Source organism: Pituophis catenifer, unplaced genomic scaffold (genome assembly GCF_029215685.1).
Source record: "Pituophis catenifer annectens isolate HBS135680 unplaced genomic scaffold, rPitCat1.0.hap2 SCAF_16, whole genome shotgun sequence".
NCBI classification, from domain to species: domain Eukaryota; kingdom Metazoa; phylum Chordata; class Lepidosauria; order Squamata; family Colubridae; genus Pituophis; species Pituophis catenifer.
The window spans coordinates 17,787,684-17,810,064 of NW_027256896.1; the positions used below are offsets into that span (position 1 = coordinate 17,787,684).

General features: G+C 41.8%; 1 protein-coding gene across 3 annotated transcripts in view; it reads right to left on the reverse strand.

Moving 5' to 3' along the window:
• Positions 1-2,482: 2,482 nt before the first annotated feature.
• The window catches only part of USP22 (ubiquitin specific peptidase 22), a 55,433-nt gene continuing 35,534 nt past the window's right edge, over positions 2,483-22,381 (reverse strand). For 2 of the 3 annotated variants that reach the window (XM_070955009.1, XM_070955011.1), the window contains exons 6-14: positions 21,376-21,545; positions 20,815-20,962; positions 17,752-17,857; positions 16,165-16,323; positions 13,393-13,519; positions 9,225-9,316; positions 7,997-8,059; positions 6,840-6,989; positions 2,483-3,234 (exon numbers count right to left, since the gene is read on the reverse strand). In XM_070955009.1, the coding sequence (XP_070811110.1) occupies positions 3,192-3,234; positions 6,840-6,989; positions 7,997-8,059; positions 9,225-9,316; positions 13,393-13,519; positions 16,165-16,323; positions 17,752-17,857; positions 20,815-20,962; positions 21,376-21,545 (1,058 nt within the window). In that variant the 3' untranslated portion in view covers positions 2,483-3,191. The remainder of the gene's footprint in view (positions 3,235-6,839; positions 6,990-7,996; positions 8,060-9,224; positions 9,317-13,392; positions 13,520-16,164; positions 16,324-17,751; positions 17,858-20,814; positions 20,963-21,375; positions 21,546-22,381) is intronic. The other variant, XM_070955010.1, reaches the window with a different exon arrangement.

Below are 22,381 nucleotides of genomic sequence, written 5' to 3' on the forward strand. Positions count from 1 at the left end.
AGTGAACTAAAGTTGTTCCCTACAGCTTACTGCAATCGGCATTCCTCCTTAAATAGGCTAAGGGAGTGGCCAATTAGCCCCAAGCCTTACTCTCGAGGAGACCTCCTCCTGAGGAGCCACTCCTGCCTTTTGGCAGCTCTGCGTGCCGGTGCATCGAGAAGAGGCTCCTCCTCTTCGTCCTCTTCACTTATGGGAGCTTCTGGAGGTTCTGAAGGCCCTGGCTGAATCCCCACCTCTGGCACCACATCTTCTCCAGCCTCCTCACTGTCCGACTCGAGCGCCAGCTGCACAGGCTGCTAACGCAGCACCACACCAGCCTCCTCGCTGTCGGAATCAGCTACTAGCTGCACAGGCCGCTGACGGGCCACAATATCGGCTTACGACCACAATTGAGCCCGAAATGTCTGTTGCTAAGTGAGTTAAGTGAGTTTTGCCCCATTTTATGGCCTTTCTTGCCACAGTGGTTAAGTGAACCACTGCAGTTAAGTTGGTAACATGGTTGTTAAGTCAATCTAGCTTCCCCACTGACTGCGCTTGTCAGATTGACCCCGGGACACAGCAACGGTCATAAATACAGGTCAGCTGCCAAGCGTCTGAATTTTGACCGCGTGATCAAAACAGTCGTGTGAAAAAGTTCCTTTTTTTCAGTGCCGTTGTAACTTTGAACGGGTCACTAAACGAACGGTTGCAAGCCAAGGACTACCTGTATCACTGTCCACCATGATATCCTCCTTTTTATGCTAGAAAACAGTGAATCTTAAATAGTATCTGCCTTGAACGGCAGGCAGGACATTTAAAGGCCTCTGAAGAGCGCAAGTCAAACTCTCTGCAACTAGACAAATATTTTGACAAGGTTTAAATTCTGTTAAGTATGAGTTTCTCTCAAAACCAGTATATTCTCTCGACTCTTAAACTGGTGGAAAATTACCAGACTGGGTCGGCCATCTCTAGAATACCCAACAGACTCCTAGGACATAAGGAGCTTTGAAAAGGCAATGAGGCTTGGCTAGCTTAAAGGCAGAGAATGCCTTTTTTTTTTTTTTAAAGGCAGCTTTTGTCAGCTGAACAGAAATCCAGCAGGCATTCAAGTCATCGGTGGCCCTTTTTCTCCTTCATGTCCCTCCTTCACACAGAAAGGTAAACTTGTTTTGTACAGATAAAAAGAGGTGTGACAAAACCACTTCCCTGCGGTTATTGGGCATACGCACACGTTAAGCCGTGCAGCCTGAAGGGGGTTTTCTTTCTTTCTTTTCTTTTTAACAAGGCAAAGAAGCCGTTTTCTTCGTAAGTGACAAATAAAACGTGGCCCAGCCTCTTGGTAAAATATACAGCCCATATGGGCTTTGACGGCGTCTAGACAGTTAGGAAGGGGGGAGGGGGAGGGAGAGAAAGGGAGAAAATAAATGCATTTCTGACAAAAAAACAAAACAAAACAAAGCAGTTTCCAGGAAGAAAGGACAAAGCCAGAAGGCTTTGGAGAGAGAGAGAGAAAGACAGGGAATGAAAGAAAGAAAGAAAGAAAGAAAGAAAGAAAGAAAGAAAGAAAGAAAGAGAAAGAAAAAGAAAAAGAAGAGAGAGAAAGAAAGAGAGAAAGAAAGAAAGAAAGAAAAAGAAAAAGAAGAGAGAGAAAGAAAGAGGGGAGAGGGAGAGAGAAAAAGAAAGAAAGAGAAAGAGAAAGAAAGAAAAAGAAAGAGGGGAGGGAGAGAGAAAAAGAAAGAAAAAGAAGAGAAAGAAAGAGAGAAAAAAAGAAAGAGAAAGAAAGAGAAAGAAAGAGAGAAAAAAGAAAGAGAAAGAAAGAGAAAGAGAGGGGGGGGAGGAAGGAAGGAATGGGAGAGAAAGAGAGAACTAAGAGACCAATGAAAGCAGAGTTGGTAGAAAGTATTTTGCTTAGGAAGAAGAGTCCAGTAGTTGAGACTAATTTCAAAAAACGGCACCCACTCCTCAGAAGTGGCAGATGGCACCCTTTTCAAGGCCAAGGGTCTCACGAGGGCAATATTTCTTTGGAAAGGGAAGATGGGGAAACAATCGCCTCCCAACACCTCCCCCCTCCCCACATCCCGAGAGATCAGCCTTATTTACATCCAAACCACCCACCCGCTCCCCCCAACCACAATAAATAATCAAGACCACTTTGGTGTTTTTTTTTTTACAGTATAAACATGCCAATTCATTCATTTTACTGATGGTTGCAATTATGAATGTCATTCTTACGGGCGGAAAACGATGAACAAAAGTACACGTGTAAAGGGGTGGGGGCGAGAAATTAATAAAATAGCAATGTATAGAAAACAAAAAAAATGGGAGGGGGGGAAGGGGAGGGGCTCAAACAGAAACTTAGCCTGTTCCAAAAAGAACAGCTCTCCCCCTCCCCCACATTACCTGTGACCGAAAAAGAGGCAGGTTTTTGATGCCTTCGCCACCACGCCGGTCCCGTCAATCTGGCCTCTGGTTAAAGGCTTTTCCGAAAAACAAAACAGCCTAATCATTTCATACTGTATTTATTTAATAACTAAAATTCACAAATAAAAAGGTACTCGCAAAGTCCATCTCGTCGCGGCGTCCCCCAACTCTCCTCCATTTTGACTGCTTTCAGACCCATGGGTGATGATGATTAAAAAAGAAAAAAAAAAGGGGGGGGAATAAAAGGGAGGGGGGGGAAAACGGGGCACGGGGTATTTTTGTTTTGTTTTTTTTAATTAACTGTCGTTATGATTGGTCGGTTGGAGCTGAAGCACCAATGGAGAAGATGCTCGATGGAGAAGATGAGAGCACGTAGACACACACACACCCGGCACTTCCCGCGCACGTCTCGGAGGAACGGCGGGACTCCTCGGCTTCCCTCTATGTCCCCGTCGAGGGCAACCTTCGCGCTATTCTATTTCCTCGCTCAAAAGTCACTGGCGGCAGCCTCTGGTTAGGTTTCCCCCTCCTTCTTCTGTCCTTGCAGGGCCGCAAACCCGAGGAAGAGAGTTCATTTATTTCGTATTTTATTTTTTTAAACTCCTCTAGGCGGTGAGCCAACTGGCAAGCGGGTCCTGTCGCAGCTCGGGGCCAGGTGTCGAATGGGTGTCGTTTTTTGTTTTTGTTTTGTTTTTCATTCCAGGTAGTGTTGTGTGTTTTATCGGAAGTCTACCACTCCTTTTTTGCTTCCTTTCCTTTTTTTTCCTTGTCGCGTTGGCTGCTGAGCAGGGCTACTCGTACTCCAGGAACTGTTTGTGATAGAACAGCAAGTATCTGCGGAGTAGGGAGAAGAAAGATGAGCTGTAAGAGTTAGGTCGGTGTGGGTCTCCCCGCATACGTTCTGGCCAGTAGGTCGGCCGAATAGGTTGTAAAAAAAAAATGCTTTTAAAAGGTAAAAAAACAGCCCTGATGATCGCGCAGCTCAGCTGTGATCGTCAGAGCCTTTTTTTTTTTACTTTTAAAAGCAAAAAAAGGAAAACCTTCTGCGCGTGCACAGAGGGTACATCACAAATTACTTCCTGGTTAACATCACGAAGTAATGACACGCCGCGATTGCTACCGGTTCTCTGAACCACCCGCCACGATCACTACCGGATCGGGTGATCTGGTCCAAACCGGGAGCATTTCACCCCTGGTTCTGGCTCCCCTCCCCTCCATTAAAAGCAATGTGGATTATTGTCCAAGGATGGTTTCAGGGAAGGTTTTTGTTCTCGGTTCATGTGGTGAGTGTCTAAATAATTCAAGGCCAGTGACTCATCAGAGGATATGGCTGGGCTGCTGAGGGCTTGACGGCGACACAGGATTGAGGCCGAATCCCACACCTAAAGAACAAACTCGAAGCGGCAAGAATGGAGAGATTCTGCCAATATTGGGATCCTCAGCAGGGTGGCCTGAGTCGAAAGGGGGCCTTTCCAGGAGCTTCAGTTTTAGAAGTCTGTATAGAGATTCTCGGTCATCCAGATCATGGTTGTCCCAAAGGTGCTTTTTCGAGAGGCAAATTGGACTTTCTGATCTGGAGGACTGAGAATCTCTACAGACTTTTAGCTATACAATTTGGGATGGACACTCCTTGAATGGTGTGGGAGTAGGAATGGATTTCCAGAGGGGGAAAAAAAATGGCAGACTACAGGAACCAGGAGCACCACTCAGGTGACCCTGAGGACAACAGAGAAACCTCCAAGTGGCCTCAACGACCCTCTAAAAAGGATGCAAACGACCAGCTCTGTCTGCAAGGAGTATAAATCCTTCCATTCTCCACCATCCAAGTCAGAGCTGAAGAAGCTTCTTGGATGAGAAGCGAAACATCTTCCAAAGAAAAAACAAGGAAGTCCTTCCATTTTAGAAGTTTGCTGGTCTTGCCTGAGCAATTCCCAAATGTCCCCAGATATTCAAGAAAAGGAAAAAGAAAAGATGGATTAAAACATGGGACTCCAAAGATTCACTTTTTGGAAGGAGGGCTGAAGAATAAAGCTGCCTTCACATACATTCTAACAATGAATGAATTCTAAGACGCCTGAAATATTAGTCATATGATGACAACATTTTTGTGGGCCACAGTCCACACATTCCACTCCAACAGTCCTATCCCTATCATTCAGGAAGGGGAGGGGGAGATGGTCTCCCATCCTCCATGTAGCAGAGAACATCATAGAGAAAGGAAGGAAGGAAATCAGGGTGGATTTGATTTAAATTGAGTTGATTTAAATCACAATTTAAATCATGATTTAAATCACTGGTAAAAAGGCTTGATTTAAATCAACTCGATTTAAATCATAATTTTTAAAGAGCAACTGTCATCTCTGCTACTCCTTTGACCCGCTGTTGACTCACCGATAGTCCCAGTGTTGCAGAATATACAGCCTCCTGCTACATAACTAAGCTCCATTTCATGCTGAATAAACTAAATTATTTATGTATCTTAAATAGAAAACTATCTTACGATAGATTTTTACCCCAAAAGTTTTTTATTAAAATAAATTTGATAAAAATAAAAAAAACTGATTTAAATCAAAAAAATCTGATTTTTTTGATTTTTTAAAAAAAAATCATTGATTTTTATCCACCCTGAAGGAAATACAGGTGAAAAAAAATGACCTACGTATATAGGCCATCCTTGGCAAGACAGGTAGTCCTTGACTTATGACCACAACTGAGCCCAAAATTTCCATTGCTAAGTGAGACAGTTGTTATAGGTGAGTTTGGGCCCATTTTATGACCTTCCTTGCCACAGTTGTTAAGTGAATCACTGCAGCTGTTAAGTTACCAACATGGTTGTGACATGAACCTGACTTTGCTTGTCAGAAGGTCGCAGAAGGGGATCAAACGATCCCTGGACAGTCATAAATACCTGCCAGTTGCCAAGCGTCCAAATACTGTGCACCTGACCATGGGGATACTGCAACGGTCATTAAGTGTGAAAAACGGCCAAAAGTCACTTTTATCAGTGCCGTTGTAACTTTGAACAGTCACTAAACAAACGGTTGTAAGTCAAGGACTACCTGTGTAAAGAGTACTATGAATATAAGGTTTGTATCTCTGGCACCTTGACACTGCGCTACGCAAATCGCACAATTCTGTGCGAAGGTAACCCAAGTAGGAAAATCAGCTTTCACAGACTCTCCCATTTTCTGAAACAAAAACCAACAACAACAAAAAAACTCCTTTCCTAATAGGGTAATACAAAATCCCGGTGAGAATCCCAGAAGCAGCAGGAGAAAATGGAATAACATTTTTGCATCCCTCCCTCCCTCCCATTCCTGGGAAACCAGAAAAGCAGCAAAAACTGGTGAGTCAGGCCAAAAGAAGAGAGTTCATTTGCATAATTTATGCAGGCTGCAGAACTGAGTTTTTCAAAGCACAATCTGAGTGCAATGGTGTGAATGCTGGTTTAGAGCAGCATTTCTCAATTTCGGCAATTGGAAGATGTGCGGACTTCAACTCCCAGGATTCCCTAGCCAGCTAGGGGATTATGGGAATAGAAACTATGCTGGCTGGGGAATCCTGGGAGTTGGAAGTCCGCACATCTTAAAGTGGCCAAAGTTGAAAAACGTTGGTTTAGAGTAAGGTACCATTCCTCTCTTTGAGGCCACTCCAAAAACATAGGCCATTTTTTAAAAAAATGTATTATCATCACTGGCTTTGAGATAATCCTCCAGATCAGGGCAGGAGTGAAATCCAGCAGGTTCTGGAGAACCGGTAGTGGAAATTTTGAGCAGTTCGGAGAACCGGCAAATGCCACCTCTGGCTGACCCCAGAGTGGGGTGGGAGTGAGCATTTTGCAATATCCTTCCTCCAGGAGTGAGGAGGGAATGGAGATTTTGCAGTATCCTTCCCCTGCCACGCCCACCAAGCCACACCACGCCCACCCAGCCACGCCCACAGAACCGGTAGGAAAAAAAATTGGATTTCACCACTGGATCAAGGGTGTCAAACTCAAGGCCCGGGGGGACGAATGTGGCCCGTGGGGTGCTTTGATCTGGCCCTACGGGGGCCACCCTGGAAACAGCAAAGGACCGGCCCACGGTGCCTCTGCCAGAAAAAACAGAGCCAGGCGAGCTCCGTTTTCACTGGCAGAGGGTTGCAGGAGGCCATTGCAGCCGAAAAAGGAGCTCGGGAGCCCGTTTTCCCTGGCAGAGTGCTCAGGATGCCACAGGCGCCCCCGACACAAGTGATGTTGAGCTGGCCACACCCACCGAGCCCTCCGAGGTCAAACTCAATCCTGATGCGGCCCTCAATGAAATAAGAGTTTGACACCCCTGCTCCAGATTAAAGTAAAATTTTATTTTCACACGTTCCCTCTAATTTTGCTCCTCTTTTCTATTTCAGTGACACGGTAGGGAGCAAGACTGGCGTTTTGTGTTAAGGGGAGTTCGACATACCCTTCACTGTCTAGTACGTCCTTAATGCTAGCCTTGGTAATTATGGCATCGTCACATTTGAACCATTGGTCTCTGTGTTGCCGAATAAAGCTGGTATAATGCCCGCTCTCCAGGGTTCCTTGATGGTTAACTACTGCAAACAAGGAATACCTGTCGGAATGAACAAGGAAACAGAAAAACGGCTTGATTTTTTTACAACGTAGAACCTTTCAATAATCATTCACCCCTTCAATAATCAACATTTTGCTAATATGTACTTGTATGTAAGCTGGGCCATCCGAGGTGGAACTTCCACATGCTACAGGTTATCCTCAACATACGACCACAATTGAGCCCCAAAATATCTGCTGCTAAGTTGTCGTGACTCTTGCCCCACTTTATGATCTCTCCTGCCGCAGTTGTTAAGTGAATCACTGCAGAAGTTAGTCACACAGTGGTTAAGTGAATCTGGCTCCCCCGTGGACTTTACTTGTCAGAAGGTCACAAGAGATATGACCCTCCCCCCCCCAGGACACTGCAACTGTCATAAATATGAGTCAGTGGCCAAGCCTATGAAATTTCGACCGTGTCACTATAGGAATGCTGCAACGGTCGTTAAAAGTTTGAAAAGTGGTCGCAAGTCACTTTTTTCAGTGCCGTTGTAGCTTCAAACGGTCCCTAAATGAACTGATGTTAAGTCGAGGACTACCTATATTATCTAGTGTTTCTGAAAAACATCAACGGTGTTTATGCATATTACTCTGACTATCAGTGCCAATCCAAGCTGTCAAAACGTCAGGTGTATTAAGATTTTATTTATCGCACGTCCTGGCGTGCCACCCCCTCTACAAAGACTGGGTGGGCTTCACTAGACCAGTGACTACTTCAATTGGACAAACGAGTAGGTAAAATTTGTGGAGTAGTAAGTCTTTAGAGTAGATAGAAGGAAGGCTGCGGGGGGGTGGGGGATCGGTGGAGAGAAGTGGAATGGAAAAAAATCACTGTTTGAAGAAGCAGCATTTTGTTCCTGGGCAATTTTTTTTTTTAGCACTAGTTTAGAACACAAAGTGCTTTTTAAAAAAAACAAAAACAGGCTACTGAACTCTGCAAGGCAGCTTTTTATACTGTTTTAAGGGACGTATCTGAGACCAAGAAGCACAGAAGACAAAGCCACCTACTTATTATCACTGTTTAGACTATCTGCTGGTTGCTGGTACTGCCCATTCATTCTGCTCTCTTTACTACAATAAAAACAAACAAACAAACAAAAAAACACCATGTTCAGTGTCATTTAAAAAGACAGCAGGTTATCAAGTCGCCCTTTAGTTAACAGACATTTAAAATTTGAAGAGATCTCCTTATTTTCTCGACATTTCCTGAAGAGGAGAAACAAGTGTTTAAATAAAGAGACAACACTGACATAACTTACCCCTTGGCATGAAGAAAACCAGCAAAACACCAAAGCTAAAAAGCAGGAAATTTAAATTACTGGTTTTAAGCATTTAAGGCTATTGACAGGGTGAATCCCGAATGCTCTGTATGCGGTGATACTTGGAATTTTTCTAGAAGACGTCTTTCTCCAAAGAGGAGAAAGATAAATTTACTGCTCCCTAAATGTATCTTCAAAGGTCCTCTAACACACACACACACCGCCCCCATTGCAATTTTTCCAACCTGGACGACCTTCTTGAAAGGTCAATTTCAAATCTCAGCATTTCCTGGGACAAAGGTCATGCTGGCTGGAGAATTCTGGAGAACTTTTGAATGGCGGTTGAAGGAAAAGATTTCACAGCCAAAAGTTTTTAAAATGTGAGCGTGTATTTTTTTATACTTGTATCAGTGATCATTCAGGCAATATAAACTTGCCATTTTTCTTCTCGGCATAACAATCAAATCAAAGGAAATTGATTAGTTCAATGAAAAGCAAGTATATATATATATATATAAAACAAATAATACGTTATATATTATACAGCATATAATAGCAATAGACTTATATACTGCTTCACAGTGCTTTCCAGCTCTCTCTAAGCGGTTTACAGAGTCAGCCTCTCGCCCCCAGCAATCTGGGTCCTCATTTTACCGACCTCAGAAAGATGGAAGGCTGAGTCAACCTGGAGCCAGTCAGGATCGAACTCCTGGCAGTGTGAGTAGTGAATTAGCCTGCTATACTGCATTCTCACCACTGCGGCTCTATGCACTTTAGAGGGGGAAGGTGGAATCACTCTCTTTTCACTCAAGATACTCCTGCTTAATTTCAATTGTGAAATCCATGCCAATGGAACCACTGAAAAGAACATCCAATTATAGTCCCCACCTATAAGCTGAACTAGATAATTTCTCTGCCCTTTCAACACAGCCTAAGACATGGAGGGTTTCTCGCCAGAAGAGGTTTCCAGTGCATACCTAGAGGCCATGAAAGGCGTCATGTCCAGCTCTAGTGGAAAGGAGACATACGTAGTGATCTTCCGTCTCAGTTTGGCTGAGTGTTCAAACCGCTAGATAAAAAAAATGGGTAGAAGATCAGATTTTTAACTTCCTTAATGTAACAGCATCTCATCAGTTAGAATAGAATGAATAGAATAGAATAACAGAGTTGGAAGGGGCCTTGGAGGTCTTCTAGTCCAACCCACTGCCTAGGCAGGAAACCCTACACCACTTCAGACAAATGGCTGTCCAATCTCTTCTTAAAAACTTCCAGTGTTGGAGCATTCACAGCTTCTGGAGGCAAGTTGTTCCACTGATTAATTGTTCTAACTGTCAGGAAATTTCTCCTTAGTTCCAGGTTGCTTCTCTCCTTGATTGGTTTCCACCCATTGCTTCTTGTCCTGCCCTCAGGTGCTTTGGAGAATAGCTTGACTCCCTCTTCTTTGGGGCAACCCCTGAGATAATGGAAGACTGCTATCATCTTATTGTTCCCTATGACTATCATTAAGTGTTGTACCTTATGATTCTTGACTAATGTATCTTGTCTTTTTATGTACACTGAGACCGTATGCACCAAGACAAATTCTTTGTGTGTCCAATCACACTTGGCCAATCAAGAATTCTATTCTATTCTATTCTATTCTATTCTATTCTATTCTATTCTATTCTATTCTATTCTATTCTATTCTATTCTATTTCTATTTCTATTTCTATTTCTATTTCTATTTCTATTCTATCATGTCTCCCTATGGCCTTATTTTCATTAAACTAGACATACCCAGTTCCTGCAACCATTCTTGGTATATGTTAGCCTCTAGTCCCCTAATCACCTTCATTGCTCTTCTCTGCACACTTTCTAAAGTCTCCACGTCTTTTTTACATCGTGGGTGACCAAAAGTGGATGCAGGATTCCAAGTGTGGCCTTACCAAGGCATTATAAAGTGGTATTAACCCTTCACGTGATCTTGATTCTATCCCTCTGTTTATGCAGCCTAGAAGTGTGTTGGCTTTTTTGGCAGCTGCTGGCTCATGTCTATATGGTTGTCCACTAGGACTCCAAGATCCCTCTCACAGTTACTACTATTGAGCAAGGTACCATCTATACTGTACCTGTGCATTTTGTTTTTCTTGCCTAAATGTAGAGCCTTACTTTTTTCACCATCAAATTTCGTTTTGTTAGATAATGAAAGTTAGTTAGCTCGGGTGTAGAAAAACAACTATGGATAGTCCTTGAGGTACAACCATAATTGAGCCCAAACTGCTCAATTGCTAAGCGAGACAGTTGTTAAGCGAGCTGTGTCCCATTTTACGACCTTGCTTGCCACAGTTGTTAAGTGAATCGCTGCAGTGGTTAAGTTGATAACACAGTCGTTAAATGAACCTGGCTTCCCCCATTGACATTGCTTGTTAGAAGGTTGAGACAGGCGATTGTGTGACCCTGGGACACTGCAACTGTCTTAAATACGAGTCAAGTTTCCAAACTGACCAAATTTTGATCACATGACCGTGGAGATGCTACAATGGCTGTAAGTGTGAAAAACAGTCCTAAGTGACTTTTTTCAATGCCGTTTTAACTTCGAATGGTCACTAAATGAGCGGTCCTAAGTCAAGGACTACCTGTATATGAATACAACAGTGTGTCAGAAGTGAGTGTCTTTTATACAGTTTGTATGGTTGCCTACTGTTTCTTCTTTTTAGAACAAGAGAGAGATCAGAATGTACCAGAAAGGGAGGGAAAAAATTGTTTTAAAAACAATTCTTTTTAATTCTTGGGGTATTCTAGGATTTTTAGGCGTAGATTCAGACTGAAACCTTCTTTGTACGAAGCTAGCACTGAGGTGTGCTGTGATTTAGAAAGCAAGACAAATAATATTCTAGGTATCTCACGCTGCCAAGGCACAAGTGGCTGGAAAAGATTAATTTCAGAGACAATGGGAAATGAGATAAGCTCCCTACTTTCATCATCATCCAAATAAAATGCTATAAGCGGATGTGAACAGGGGGCAGAAAGATTAATGAACTCTTCTTCCGAAAGGCAGCCTTTCTCCAAATTTCTAAAAAAACTCCTGTCCTATTTACCTTTGTAGGTAATTGTACTCCAATTTCAGAAGCAGAACAATTCCCTAGCAACAGACGAGGCTATTTTCCCAGTATGAGAAAAGAAATTACACAGATGAGATAGCCTTTCACATTTTCTTTCTTTCTTTTTTTTTTTGTTTACCATATTACATTATTAACATTGTCAGAAGACACAACCTCTTCATCATGGCTCTGATAACAATTCGGCTATAAATAACGTACAGCCCCCTATCCATTACTTCAGCTGCCGGAATTTAGCAGTATTAGTTCGCTGGCATTTGAACGCTGTTTTGAGGCATTAAATATTAAAATCTTAATTCTGAACAGACAGGGCAACAGGGTGATTCATGGCAAGAGATCATCCTTTGACATTCAATACAAATGCTGCCTGTTTCCAAAATATCCTTCTCTGTGTTCACTTTTATGAAATCTAGACGTTTGGATATACTAGATATGGCTATTTGTATTTCTCCGCTGCGGAATATGCTGATCATCAACAGCAACTCAACTCTGAGGGATCCTTGGTGCCCTCTTGAGCTTGTTTTTCTTGCAGATGTTTCATTCAACATCATCAGTGCTAATAAGGAGCGCACTTTGTTGTCACTTTTATATTGTGGTGGCTTGGTCTGTGAGTGTTTTTGGGGTTGGCCTTAAGAGATTCTTTGGTTGGGCTTTTTACTGTTGGCTCTTTGGCCGTTTCTTGATTGGGGTATTGTTTACTTGGTTGTTGGTCTGAAGTTAACCTTAGACTTAATCTATCTTGATTTGGAGTCTTTTTGTTCTTTTTTGGGTTGGGTTGATAGTCCCTTTTGCATAGCAATAGCAATAGCACTTAGACTTATATACCGCTTCACAGTGCTTTACTGATTTTGTAAACTGCTTTCTCTAAGCAGTTTACAAAATCAGCATCTTGCTCCCAACAATTTGAATCCTCATTTTACCAACCTCAGAAGGATGGAAGGCTGAGTCAACCCTTGAGCCTAGTGAGATTCGAACTGCCAACTGCTGGCAGCCGATGATCAGCAGAAGTAGCCTGCAGTACTGCACTCTAACCACTGGGCCACCGCAGCTCTACAGACTTGTGTCTACTGATGACTGATTTGTCAAGAGTGCCAGGAGAGCACCAAGGCTCCCTCATGTCAACCCTGAGCTACAAATATTCTCCTTTCTTAGCATCTCAACTCTGTAAGTTTCATAAAATATTAATCTTCAGCGACCACTGACAAAAACCTTTTAAATGCCTGTTGAAGCTCTATCGTAGTTAAGAGTTAGAATGTTTTGGAAACATAATGGCAGGCATTTGAAAGTATGCCTCAGTTGAACAGATATCCTCATGAGCATCAAATTACAAGGGTCAGCTAGGTAGTTACACAATTGGAGGAGGGCAAATAGTTTAATAGCAAAGACCACTGCAAAAGAACCCACTTCCTCCGAACCATTCTAGTATTCTCTAATTCAATTCTTCTGGACAGTTATGGAATCAAGGCTAAAAGTTTTAAGTTCAACATATGGCTTTATGGATCATATAACAGCAGAGAGTTGGATCTGCAATGTCTATGGAAATTCTCAATCTTCCAGGTCATGATTGAACCAAAGGCGCTTTTCCCAAAAGGCAACTGAACTTTCTTGGATTTTTTTCTTTGAAAACATTTTGCTTCTCAACCAAGAAATTTCTTCTTCAGAACTGGATGGCTTTCTTTCTTTGAAAAACCTTTCGCCTCTCATCCAAGAAGTTTCTTCAGAACTGAAGAAGCTGAAGAAGTTTCTTGGATTGGAAGCAAAATGTTTAAAAAAAAAAAAAAACACACAAGGAAGTCCAGCTGCTTTTTGGAAAAAACACCTTTGGGACAGAAACTGCAAAATGTTAAACTCTGGATATCTAATCAATCTAGAAATATATTATTCAACAGTCACAAGGTATGTCCCCAATTCTTAAGTATACGTGCTCAGTTCAAAACTGAGATTCAGTCTACCCGTGAGATTTAAGATAAAATCCACAAAGTAAAGAAAGTCAACCAATTTCATGGAGGAAGATCCGCTTTCAGGAATCATCATTTAAGCAACTCACTTTGAGATGAAAACAAGCCACAATGGGTAGTTTCTTCATAGTGAGCTGTTTGGTAGATTCTTGGTAGCTGTGGCAACCACTACATTTGATTTTGGCACTGCTTCCTAGATGTTCTGGCCTTGTAAACCTGAAAAAAAATATGTTTAAAACAGAATGGATAACCAGCAGAAGTAACTATTTCACTTTAAATTTCCATTTAGTATCTTTTACGTACAATCTTCTACAAGTTTTGCATTTAAAATACTAGCTTCATCAGAGGTTTTATTCATTTCAAGTCCTCTGCTATTATGTTTCTTGATTTAAAAATAAAACATAAATTATACGTAACCTATACAAACTGGTGTTAAAATGTTCCTTAAGACATTTCCCACAATCTTTGTTTATGTTCTTAAAGCCAAACTTACCTGAAAAATATGATAATAAAAATAAATTTGGCTCAGTGGCCAATCTATCACAAACTGGCTAATATGAAGAGATCACAGATGAAGCAAAAAAAGGATCTTAAGCTTTGATTAGGTGAATAGGCCAGTGTTTTGCATATGTTTAAATATACACAATTGAGGCACTTGTGAGGACAGATTAAAGGTTTTTTCACATAGCTAAAATACAACATGCCTTCCCAAATCTGGAAATTATCTTGGATGAAATCTAAATGTATGTTTTTATAATTGCCATCCTTACCTTCCAGACTCAAAGGGATCAACTGGTTCAAAAAGGAATATGCAAACCTTGGAATTGTTGAAGCAATGCTTGGATCAAGACCCCTCTTATTGAAACAGTAAATCTGAATTCTGTACTGAGGCAGTACGTAAGACCAACACTGAACCTTCTTCCACACAAATGAGTTTCCTCCATCCATCAAGAAGATCAGTTGGTAACAGGACTTCTATATACAAGGAATTCTTTGCATGGAACAGCCATGCCAAACTAGCCATTTGAGAGAGACACACTCCACAGAATTAATCCCCAAATGTCTACAGAAAGGGTATAGAACTTCTAAATGAATTATATCTTTTAGCAACTGCGGCAGCTGCTGACTGTAGTGGTTACAGCTAAAGACAGCTGGAATCCAGAAGCCTCAAGGTTTTCATATTTGCATCATTTCTCTTTCAATCTTGTCTAAAAACTAAAACAGCTCCAAATTAGCCATCATCTACATGTTAAGGTAACAAATAAACCCTATATAGTATGAAGCAATAAGACAAAAGCATAGCTCTATTGGCATTGTTACTGTATAATACTTCCATGTTAAAAGAGGTTTAACAGTGAACTCCAGAATTTGTTTAGGGTGGCCACCAAAATATGTACCAGTGGACAGTTATGGGATTAGATGGAAGTTTGATCCAGTAGGGCTGTACCTATGATCTTAATTACTATAATAGTGATAGCTGAATGGATCTGGTTAGCATTATTCTGAAGTTGTTTGCCAGATTCCAAGAAAATGGAAGAATCTTAGGGGGAGAAACCAATGTATAATCCTAAATAATTTAGTCTCGATGTCCTAATTACAGTGTGGTGATTCAGTGAGTAAAGAAAGATATCCCCAGGAATATCTCCATTTAACTGGCCTCAAAGCAGGTAAACAGGTGGCAAACAATTAAACAGTGAACAGGTAAACAGTTAAAAGCCAGGGAAATATTTTCAATATTCAATTGAGACTATGGGTAATTACATAGAGGAAAGCCCAGATAGGGACAGGAAAACATTTCCCATTCTTGCAAGGAAATGGGAGTGTAAATTCATTGAGCCCCCTCTATCTCGACTGGCCTGTTATCCATTTGGAGACAAGAAAGTCTGTGCATATGGATTTCTTCATATGGATTTCTGTATACCGTTGTACAAATTCTTCAGCAAATATTTTCTTTTCAATCTTCCTGAAGTAGAGGTGGTTGTGTGATAATTCTATAACCTCTCAGATCTTTTGTGAAGTGACAGTTGCATCAGGAGGAACGGAAAAATAGTCTGCTTGCTGTGTTTTGAAAGAAGGATGAAACCTGCTGGACATTGCTCATCTGTTGATCTTTCTTGAATTCAGTACTAAGATACATTCCACATCGTATTTTAGCAGAACATTCTGTTAAAGACTAGTAGAATTTCTTCTTCATAAGGCCAACTAACGGCGTTCAAAAACTGGTGAAGCAATGGAGGTTTCCTGCTTTACAATTTTGACTGGCTGCTTCGCTTGGCAATTCCTCTTTTAGGTTGGATTTTTCTCTTCCTTACCTCTAAGAGACCCCACTTCTGTTCACTGAGCAAGGGAGGGATAGGTAAGAGGCAGACTATCCATAATTAAGGAAAACAAGGATTGTGACCTGCACCTATGATCTACAGAGATACCACATATGTAGGTCATAGTTCAACGACGTTTTATTTAAAATATCTGTAAGATGAGAGATCAAAGGTGTTTTTGTTTATCCTGAGCGTGCCTTGCTTTGCAACATATGAAGCAATACCCGTCTACTGTCTAACATAATCAAGGATACACAGTGCTGAAATTTATCATGGGGAAAGCTAAATTGAGGGGGTTGTTTGTCTTGGTTACCTACCAGCTTCTATCAAGTTTATGCTACATGCTTAATTTTTGTCCTGGCCTCTTTTCCTACAAGGGAATTGAGTTGCTTGCACGATGATTCAGCAGAAATAATTGCAGACGTGGTGGTGTGTTTTTTTTTTTTTTTGCTCCTGGGCCATCTGCCTGCCGATTGCTCATCTGCAGACAGGAGGAGGGAAGGTAAGATTGCTCCTTTCTAATGCCAGTCTGCCAGTCTGTACCTTCGCAAGCAGTCTGTGAGGGTGGTGGTTCCTGACACGTGGCTCTCTCCGTTCACCACACTGCCATCGCTGCCTGGACTCAGAGGCCAAAACGGGGTGGAGGAACCGGGTAAGTCCAGGCTGATGTCCCAGAAGGGGTCTATCGTGGTGGACACACCGCTAGGGAGAGAGGAAAAAAAACAACAGTTCAGCCAGGGGATTATGTAAAACGATAGTTTGGTCATAAGTGATTGTGGGATCCTTGGTACTTTCATGAGCTTAGTGTTTTCTTGCAGATGATTCATTACCCAACTAGGTAACAACTTCAGCACTAGAAGGTAGTGCGGATTGCAGAATGGAGAAAGGAGGAGGAGGAGGAAGACGACAACTGTGGTGTCCTTGGTGCTCTCTGAGTTTGGTTGTTTTCTTGCAGGTGTTTCATTACCCAAGTAGGGAACATCATCCATGCAATGATGATGAAAGCCTGCTCCCTTTCAGCACTGATGAGGTTACCTAGTTAGGTAGTGAAAAGTCTGCAAGAGAACAACCAAAACTAAGGACCCCACAGTCTTCCTCCTCTTTTGCTCCTCTTCCCCCCCCCCACTTCCTTCCAGTGCTGATGAAGTTACCTAGTTGGGTCATGAGACATCTGCAAGAAAACCACCAAGCTCAGCAAGCACCAAGGACCTCATAGGTCAACCCTGTGTTACAAACATTCTCTTCTATCAGTAACAATCATTTTCCCTGTTAAAATTGAGAGGACAAAGAGAATAAATATTAAGGGGGTATCCCTGCAAATCAAGAGATCCAGAAAATGGTGTGATATTACTTTACGAAATAGTAGGTTCACAAGGGTAAACGCTGAGAGGAAAAACATTCTGGCAACCTTTACATCAGAGGTCTTCAAATTTGGCAGCTTTAAGACTTGTGGACTTCAACTCCCAGAATTCTCCAGCTAGCTATGCTATGCTATGCTATGCTGGCTGGAGGATTCTGGGAGTTGAGGTCCACAAGTCTTAAAGCTGCCAAGTTTGAAGACTTCTGCTTTACATGTCCAAAATGAATGTGCAGAAGTAGGAGAAAAATTGGCATTTCACCTCTAGGGGGTGCTCGCAAAACAGATTGCCAACAAAGAACATTTTAAATTTCTTTAATGGGGACCTTAAAAATACGGAACAAGAGCAGGATGTTAGGGAATGGACGAAATATCAGCCGTCAGATATAAACCAGCAAGAAGAGTTAATGAAAAGTCCATATAATTTAACAGCGCAAAATTGCTCTATGTTCTGGCAGCTCAGGTCTCCCTTTTAAAAAAAAGCATATTGGCTGCCCACTTGCTTTATAATCAAGCCAAGGCTGATTTTAAGCTCCTGGTGATGTTTATTTACATATGGCTGAAAAAAAGGTTTGCCATCACGACTTCACAAGAATGCAAGCAGGTTTAAGAGCAGTAGGTTAGTATTACGCAATTAACTCTTTTCTTTATTTCATTCAGGTTCTTACTGAAGTTTCCTGCCTAGGGTCTCTCTCTATGTACAACAGGAAGATATCGCCATTTTATTCTCAAGGGGTTGCCCGTTTTTTAAAAGACTTGCTCATCATACTCACTGGCAGACCTGACAAGTGACATCAGACTGTAGTCCACCTGTGAAGATTTGGTCTATGATACAGTTACAGTGGTTGGGATTGCTGGCTTTCTTCCCATTATCATCACCTGAAGAAAAAGGAAATAAGCAGACTTTGTTTTCAAGCCTTCTGAATATTCGCATGCAGCCGGGCAGAGAACTACGCTCTTTACATACTAAACATACATTTACAACCATTCGTTTAGTGACCATTCAAAGTTACAATAGCAATAGCCCTTAGACTTATATACCGCTTTACAGCCCTCTCTAAGCGGTTTACAGAGTCAGCATCTTGCCCCCAACAATCATCTTCTTTTAACGGCCACATAATCCCTTGCAGGGTGGAGTCTGGGCAACTGAAGGGAGCTAGTGGAGTGTTTTAATGGCCGGATGCCCTTCCTGTCACCAATGCGGAATTTTGTTCAGCAGATAAATTCTCAGTGTGCCCAGAGAGAGAAATTATCTGCCTCTACCTAGGATCAAACTCACAGCCTCCAGATTTTGAGGCCAGAGCTCTACCTCTAGGCCACCGCACCACTCCTTGCCCTCTCAACAATCTGGGTCCTCAATGATACTGAAAAGAAGGGACTTATGACTGTTTCTGAACAACCACTGTTCAAAATTTGGACACTTGGCAAGTGGCGTGTATTTATAACAATTGCAGAGTCCTGGGGGTCATCTGGTCAGCTTTTGTGACCCTCTGACAAGCAAAGACAACAGGGAAGTCAGAGTCCCTTTACATCTGTGCTACTTAACTTAACAACTGTAGTGTTTCTGTGGCAAGAAAGGTCATAAAATTGGGTGCAGCTCATTTAACAACTGCCTTGCTTAGCAGTGGAAATTCTGGTCCCCATTGCGGTCGTAAGCCAAGGACTGCCTGTAGACCTTAAGACTTACTTTTTGTGGTACATCTACAAAAATAATGTTCCAAAAGTAAGGAAGTGCATCAGGAACGACAGCTATGAAAAACCCTACTTCTATTTTATTGCTTCGAGTTGTGCTCGGTTGACCGAACCAAGAAAATAGAGAACTTGATCCAAAATTAGGTATGAGAAACTTCGTGTCCTAGAGATCGTAATATATTATTATTAAGTGGAAAATTGGCTGGTTTTGCCCTGCCCCAAGGACACCTTCCAGAAGAGGTAGCGCTGCTATGGCAGAAAGCGGCAATCATGATTTAACTGCACTTCGAGGGGTTGAGTAATACATGTAAGTCTTTCCAAGTAAAAATGATTCTTGCTGTTAAGAAAATTACACATGTCATTATTCACACTATCTAGCAAAATCACTACCACTCAAGAAATGTAGGAAAGGCAGCATTTGCAAATGTTGAACATTTGACACACAATGTAACTATTCCAATGTGACTGAAAAGATGGACTAAATTGATATATTTTTGAAAACGTTTATTCTATACTTCACTTTCTTAACCTTAACTAGGAGCACATTCGCCCACCCACAAATCCCAGGGAAAGGAATGGAAGCCTAAAATCTTGCCAATGTCAATATGGCATGAGTCTGACTTGGCATTTTGAGATTAAATATGGCATTATTTAGAGCAACTATCTATCAGTTTGGATTTAAACTTTCTGGCCAAGTAAAAGATACATTAATAAATCACTACTGACAAAAAAAAAACACACAGTCTTTCCTGTTTCTTTTATGAAGTCATGAAAAGTTACACTACTGTGTCATTTTTGGAGAAAGATACATACCTAAAGGAAAATAAAGAATCTTTTTTTTTTAAAAAGGACAAAGGTTTAACCCTTGCCTGTAAAAAGCATTTCTTTCTTTTATTTTTTGTTATCTGCTCACAAAAACTAACAAACGGGTTTTTTTCTTCACATTTTCACTGGGCTGCAGGTAACATCCCTGCTGGATACTCTTAATAGATCATCATTTGCACCCACAGGAGAGTAAGGCTGCTCCCTCTTCAATTACGCAAGTCAATTAGGCTCAATGAGGAGGTGGGGGTCTCTAAAGACTGATCTGTAAGCTTGTTCACAGCAACACAGGGAGGTATGACAAACTCACGGGGCTTCCCGTGACATCTGGCAAAATGAAATTACCACCTCCTCGCACCTGTCGATATGTAACACATCAGCAACAGCAAAAAAAAAAAAAAAGCATAATTGGGCTGAAAAAGATTTCCCAGGGATTGAGCAGTTGCTTCTGGGAAGGGATAAATGCTAGTTCAGAGGAGTTTACGCCACGGTATGCCTGTTCTCATTTAGGATATTCAAAGAGGTTTACTTGGGAGTTACAAAAGTCGTACAGGTAGTCCTCAACACACGACCACAATTGAGCCTAAAATTTGTGTTGCTAAGTAAGACAGTTGGTTCAGTGAGTTTTGCCCCATTTTACCAACTTTTTAACCACACAGTTGTGAAGTGAACCTGGCTTCCTCATTGACTTTGCTTGTCAGAAAGTTGCAAAAAGGGGATCATATAACCCCGAGACGACACGGCAACCTTCATAAATGTGAGTTAGTTGCCAACTGGCTGAATCTTGATCACGTGGAGGGGCTGCCACAGTCGTAAGTGTGGAAAAATGGTCATACGTCACTTTTCTCAGTGATGTGGTAACGGTGAACGGTCACTAAATGTTGTAAGTCGAGGACTATCTGTATTTAGACTTACTCCTCCTTTCTCATGTTGAAACAGACGAAATCTAACGCAACTCGAAATCTGAGGATTTTCTTCAGCAATGAGTGAAGGTAGTAAGAAAGCCGCAATGAAAATGAGTAAGAAGAGAGGCGGTTGACTCTAGCCAATTTATGAAAGACCAAAGCAGAAACTTCTTCTGATATCCTAGAGCAGTGTTTCTCAACCTTGGTCACCTGAAGATGCGTGGACTACAACTCCCAGAATCCCCCAGCCAGCGTGACCAAGGTTGAGAAATACTGTCCTAGAGCTAAATACAGGTAGTCACTTAGGGACCGTCCAAAGTCACCAAAAAAGTGACTCGTGACCGTTTTCCACACTTATGACGGTTGCATGGTCACGTGATTTACATTCGGATGCTTGGCAAGAGGAACCAGCCTCACCTTTGCAGTGTCGATGTAGCACATCCAAGGCAGCAATGAGGAACTCGTGGGCGTCCTGCTGCTCGTACCCTGCTAAATGCCGTGCGTGTGTCCATACCAGGTGCAATAACCTATATGGAATGTGAGGAGATCGGTGCCCAGAGTAGAACTGGAGGGGAGGGGAGGGGGGGACGGAGTCAGAGGGGAGGACGGGAAAGAAAACAAAAGGTTCGGGGATTTATTTATTTTTCCCCTTTCTCCAAAGCAGCAAATACATAAAAAAAACTCTTCGTGGAAAGATTAGAGTTATTCCCTATATATATTTTTTTTCTATCCTGATTTTGTTACTTTTATAACTAACTTAAATATCGTACACCTTCTTCCTACTGTTTTCTTCCCACAACAACAACCCTGTGAGGTGGGTTGGACTGAGAGTGATGGCACCTTGCTAAATGGGGGCATATGGAAGAGGAAATGAAGGAAACCTAAAATATTAAGGAGAGCGATCTCTCTGGTTGCCTCTTACATGCTGCAAAGATGAAAGTGTGACCTTCTCAACAATGGCACAAAGGGGCAACTTACCTCCTGAAAAAGCGTAGACATTTCACAGACCAGACACGAGCTGGGGCTTTGCATTTCACATTTGTGTCTGTCGGAGAGGAAGAAATCTCGCAGCAGTGGAGTGTGAGTAAGTGCTTGGACAATACAGTTCATAAAACATGTGTTCCCAAGATTAATTAGCCCCCGTAGACCTGTATAAAAAGGAGACAAAAAGAGGACAAGTGAACTGTGGTTCAGTTTCACACACCTGGAAGTCAGCTCAGCTCAAACTTTCAACCACTGCAAAACCAATTTCAAATCGTCATTATTATTTCTTGTTCTGTATTTTGTTCATCTCCTTCCACTTTAGCTTTTAAATATTATAATAACCAAATGGCTTGAATACATCAGGTGACGTATTCCCCCCCCCCCCCGCAAAATGTGGGCATCTCATGTGTTACAAGAATTTACTTTCACTGCTGAGCAAAAGCACCTAGGGCTCACTGTAGCATGTTTAAAACTAGAGCTTCTTAAATCTTTATTACTATGAGGTACTGAAGGCTTGAGCCCTCTAAAAATGCTGCAGAAAGCTAAGCTTGGCACTCCATATTTGAATACTAGAGGGAAAATCAAAGCATGTACTGTGGGCCTCAATTCTTGGTCTCTAGCCACTGTTCAACCACAATTCCCATCACAACAACCACATCTTGGTAGGAAACTATAGCAGTTACAAGCTATCATTTGGATCATAGGTTTTTTTTCTCTCCCCCGTTAAGTAATACAGAAAAGAATGAAAACCACACAACAGCAACAAAACTGAAAACAGCTTTCAGCGTATTCACTTTCATAAATATTTTCATCCACGATCCCTACCAGCAGCACCAATGCTGGTAGGAGTTTCTGGGAATTGGTACCCCACATATGTAGAAAGCATCAAGGTTGGTGAAGGGTGCTTTTAAAGCATTGACCGGAGGAACAAAATATAAATTCACACGTTTGTTCTGGGAATGAAAGTAAAGAGACTTCGACTTAAATCAGGAAGGTAACA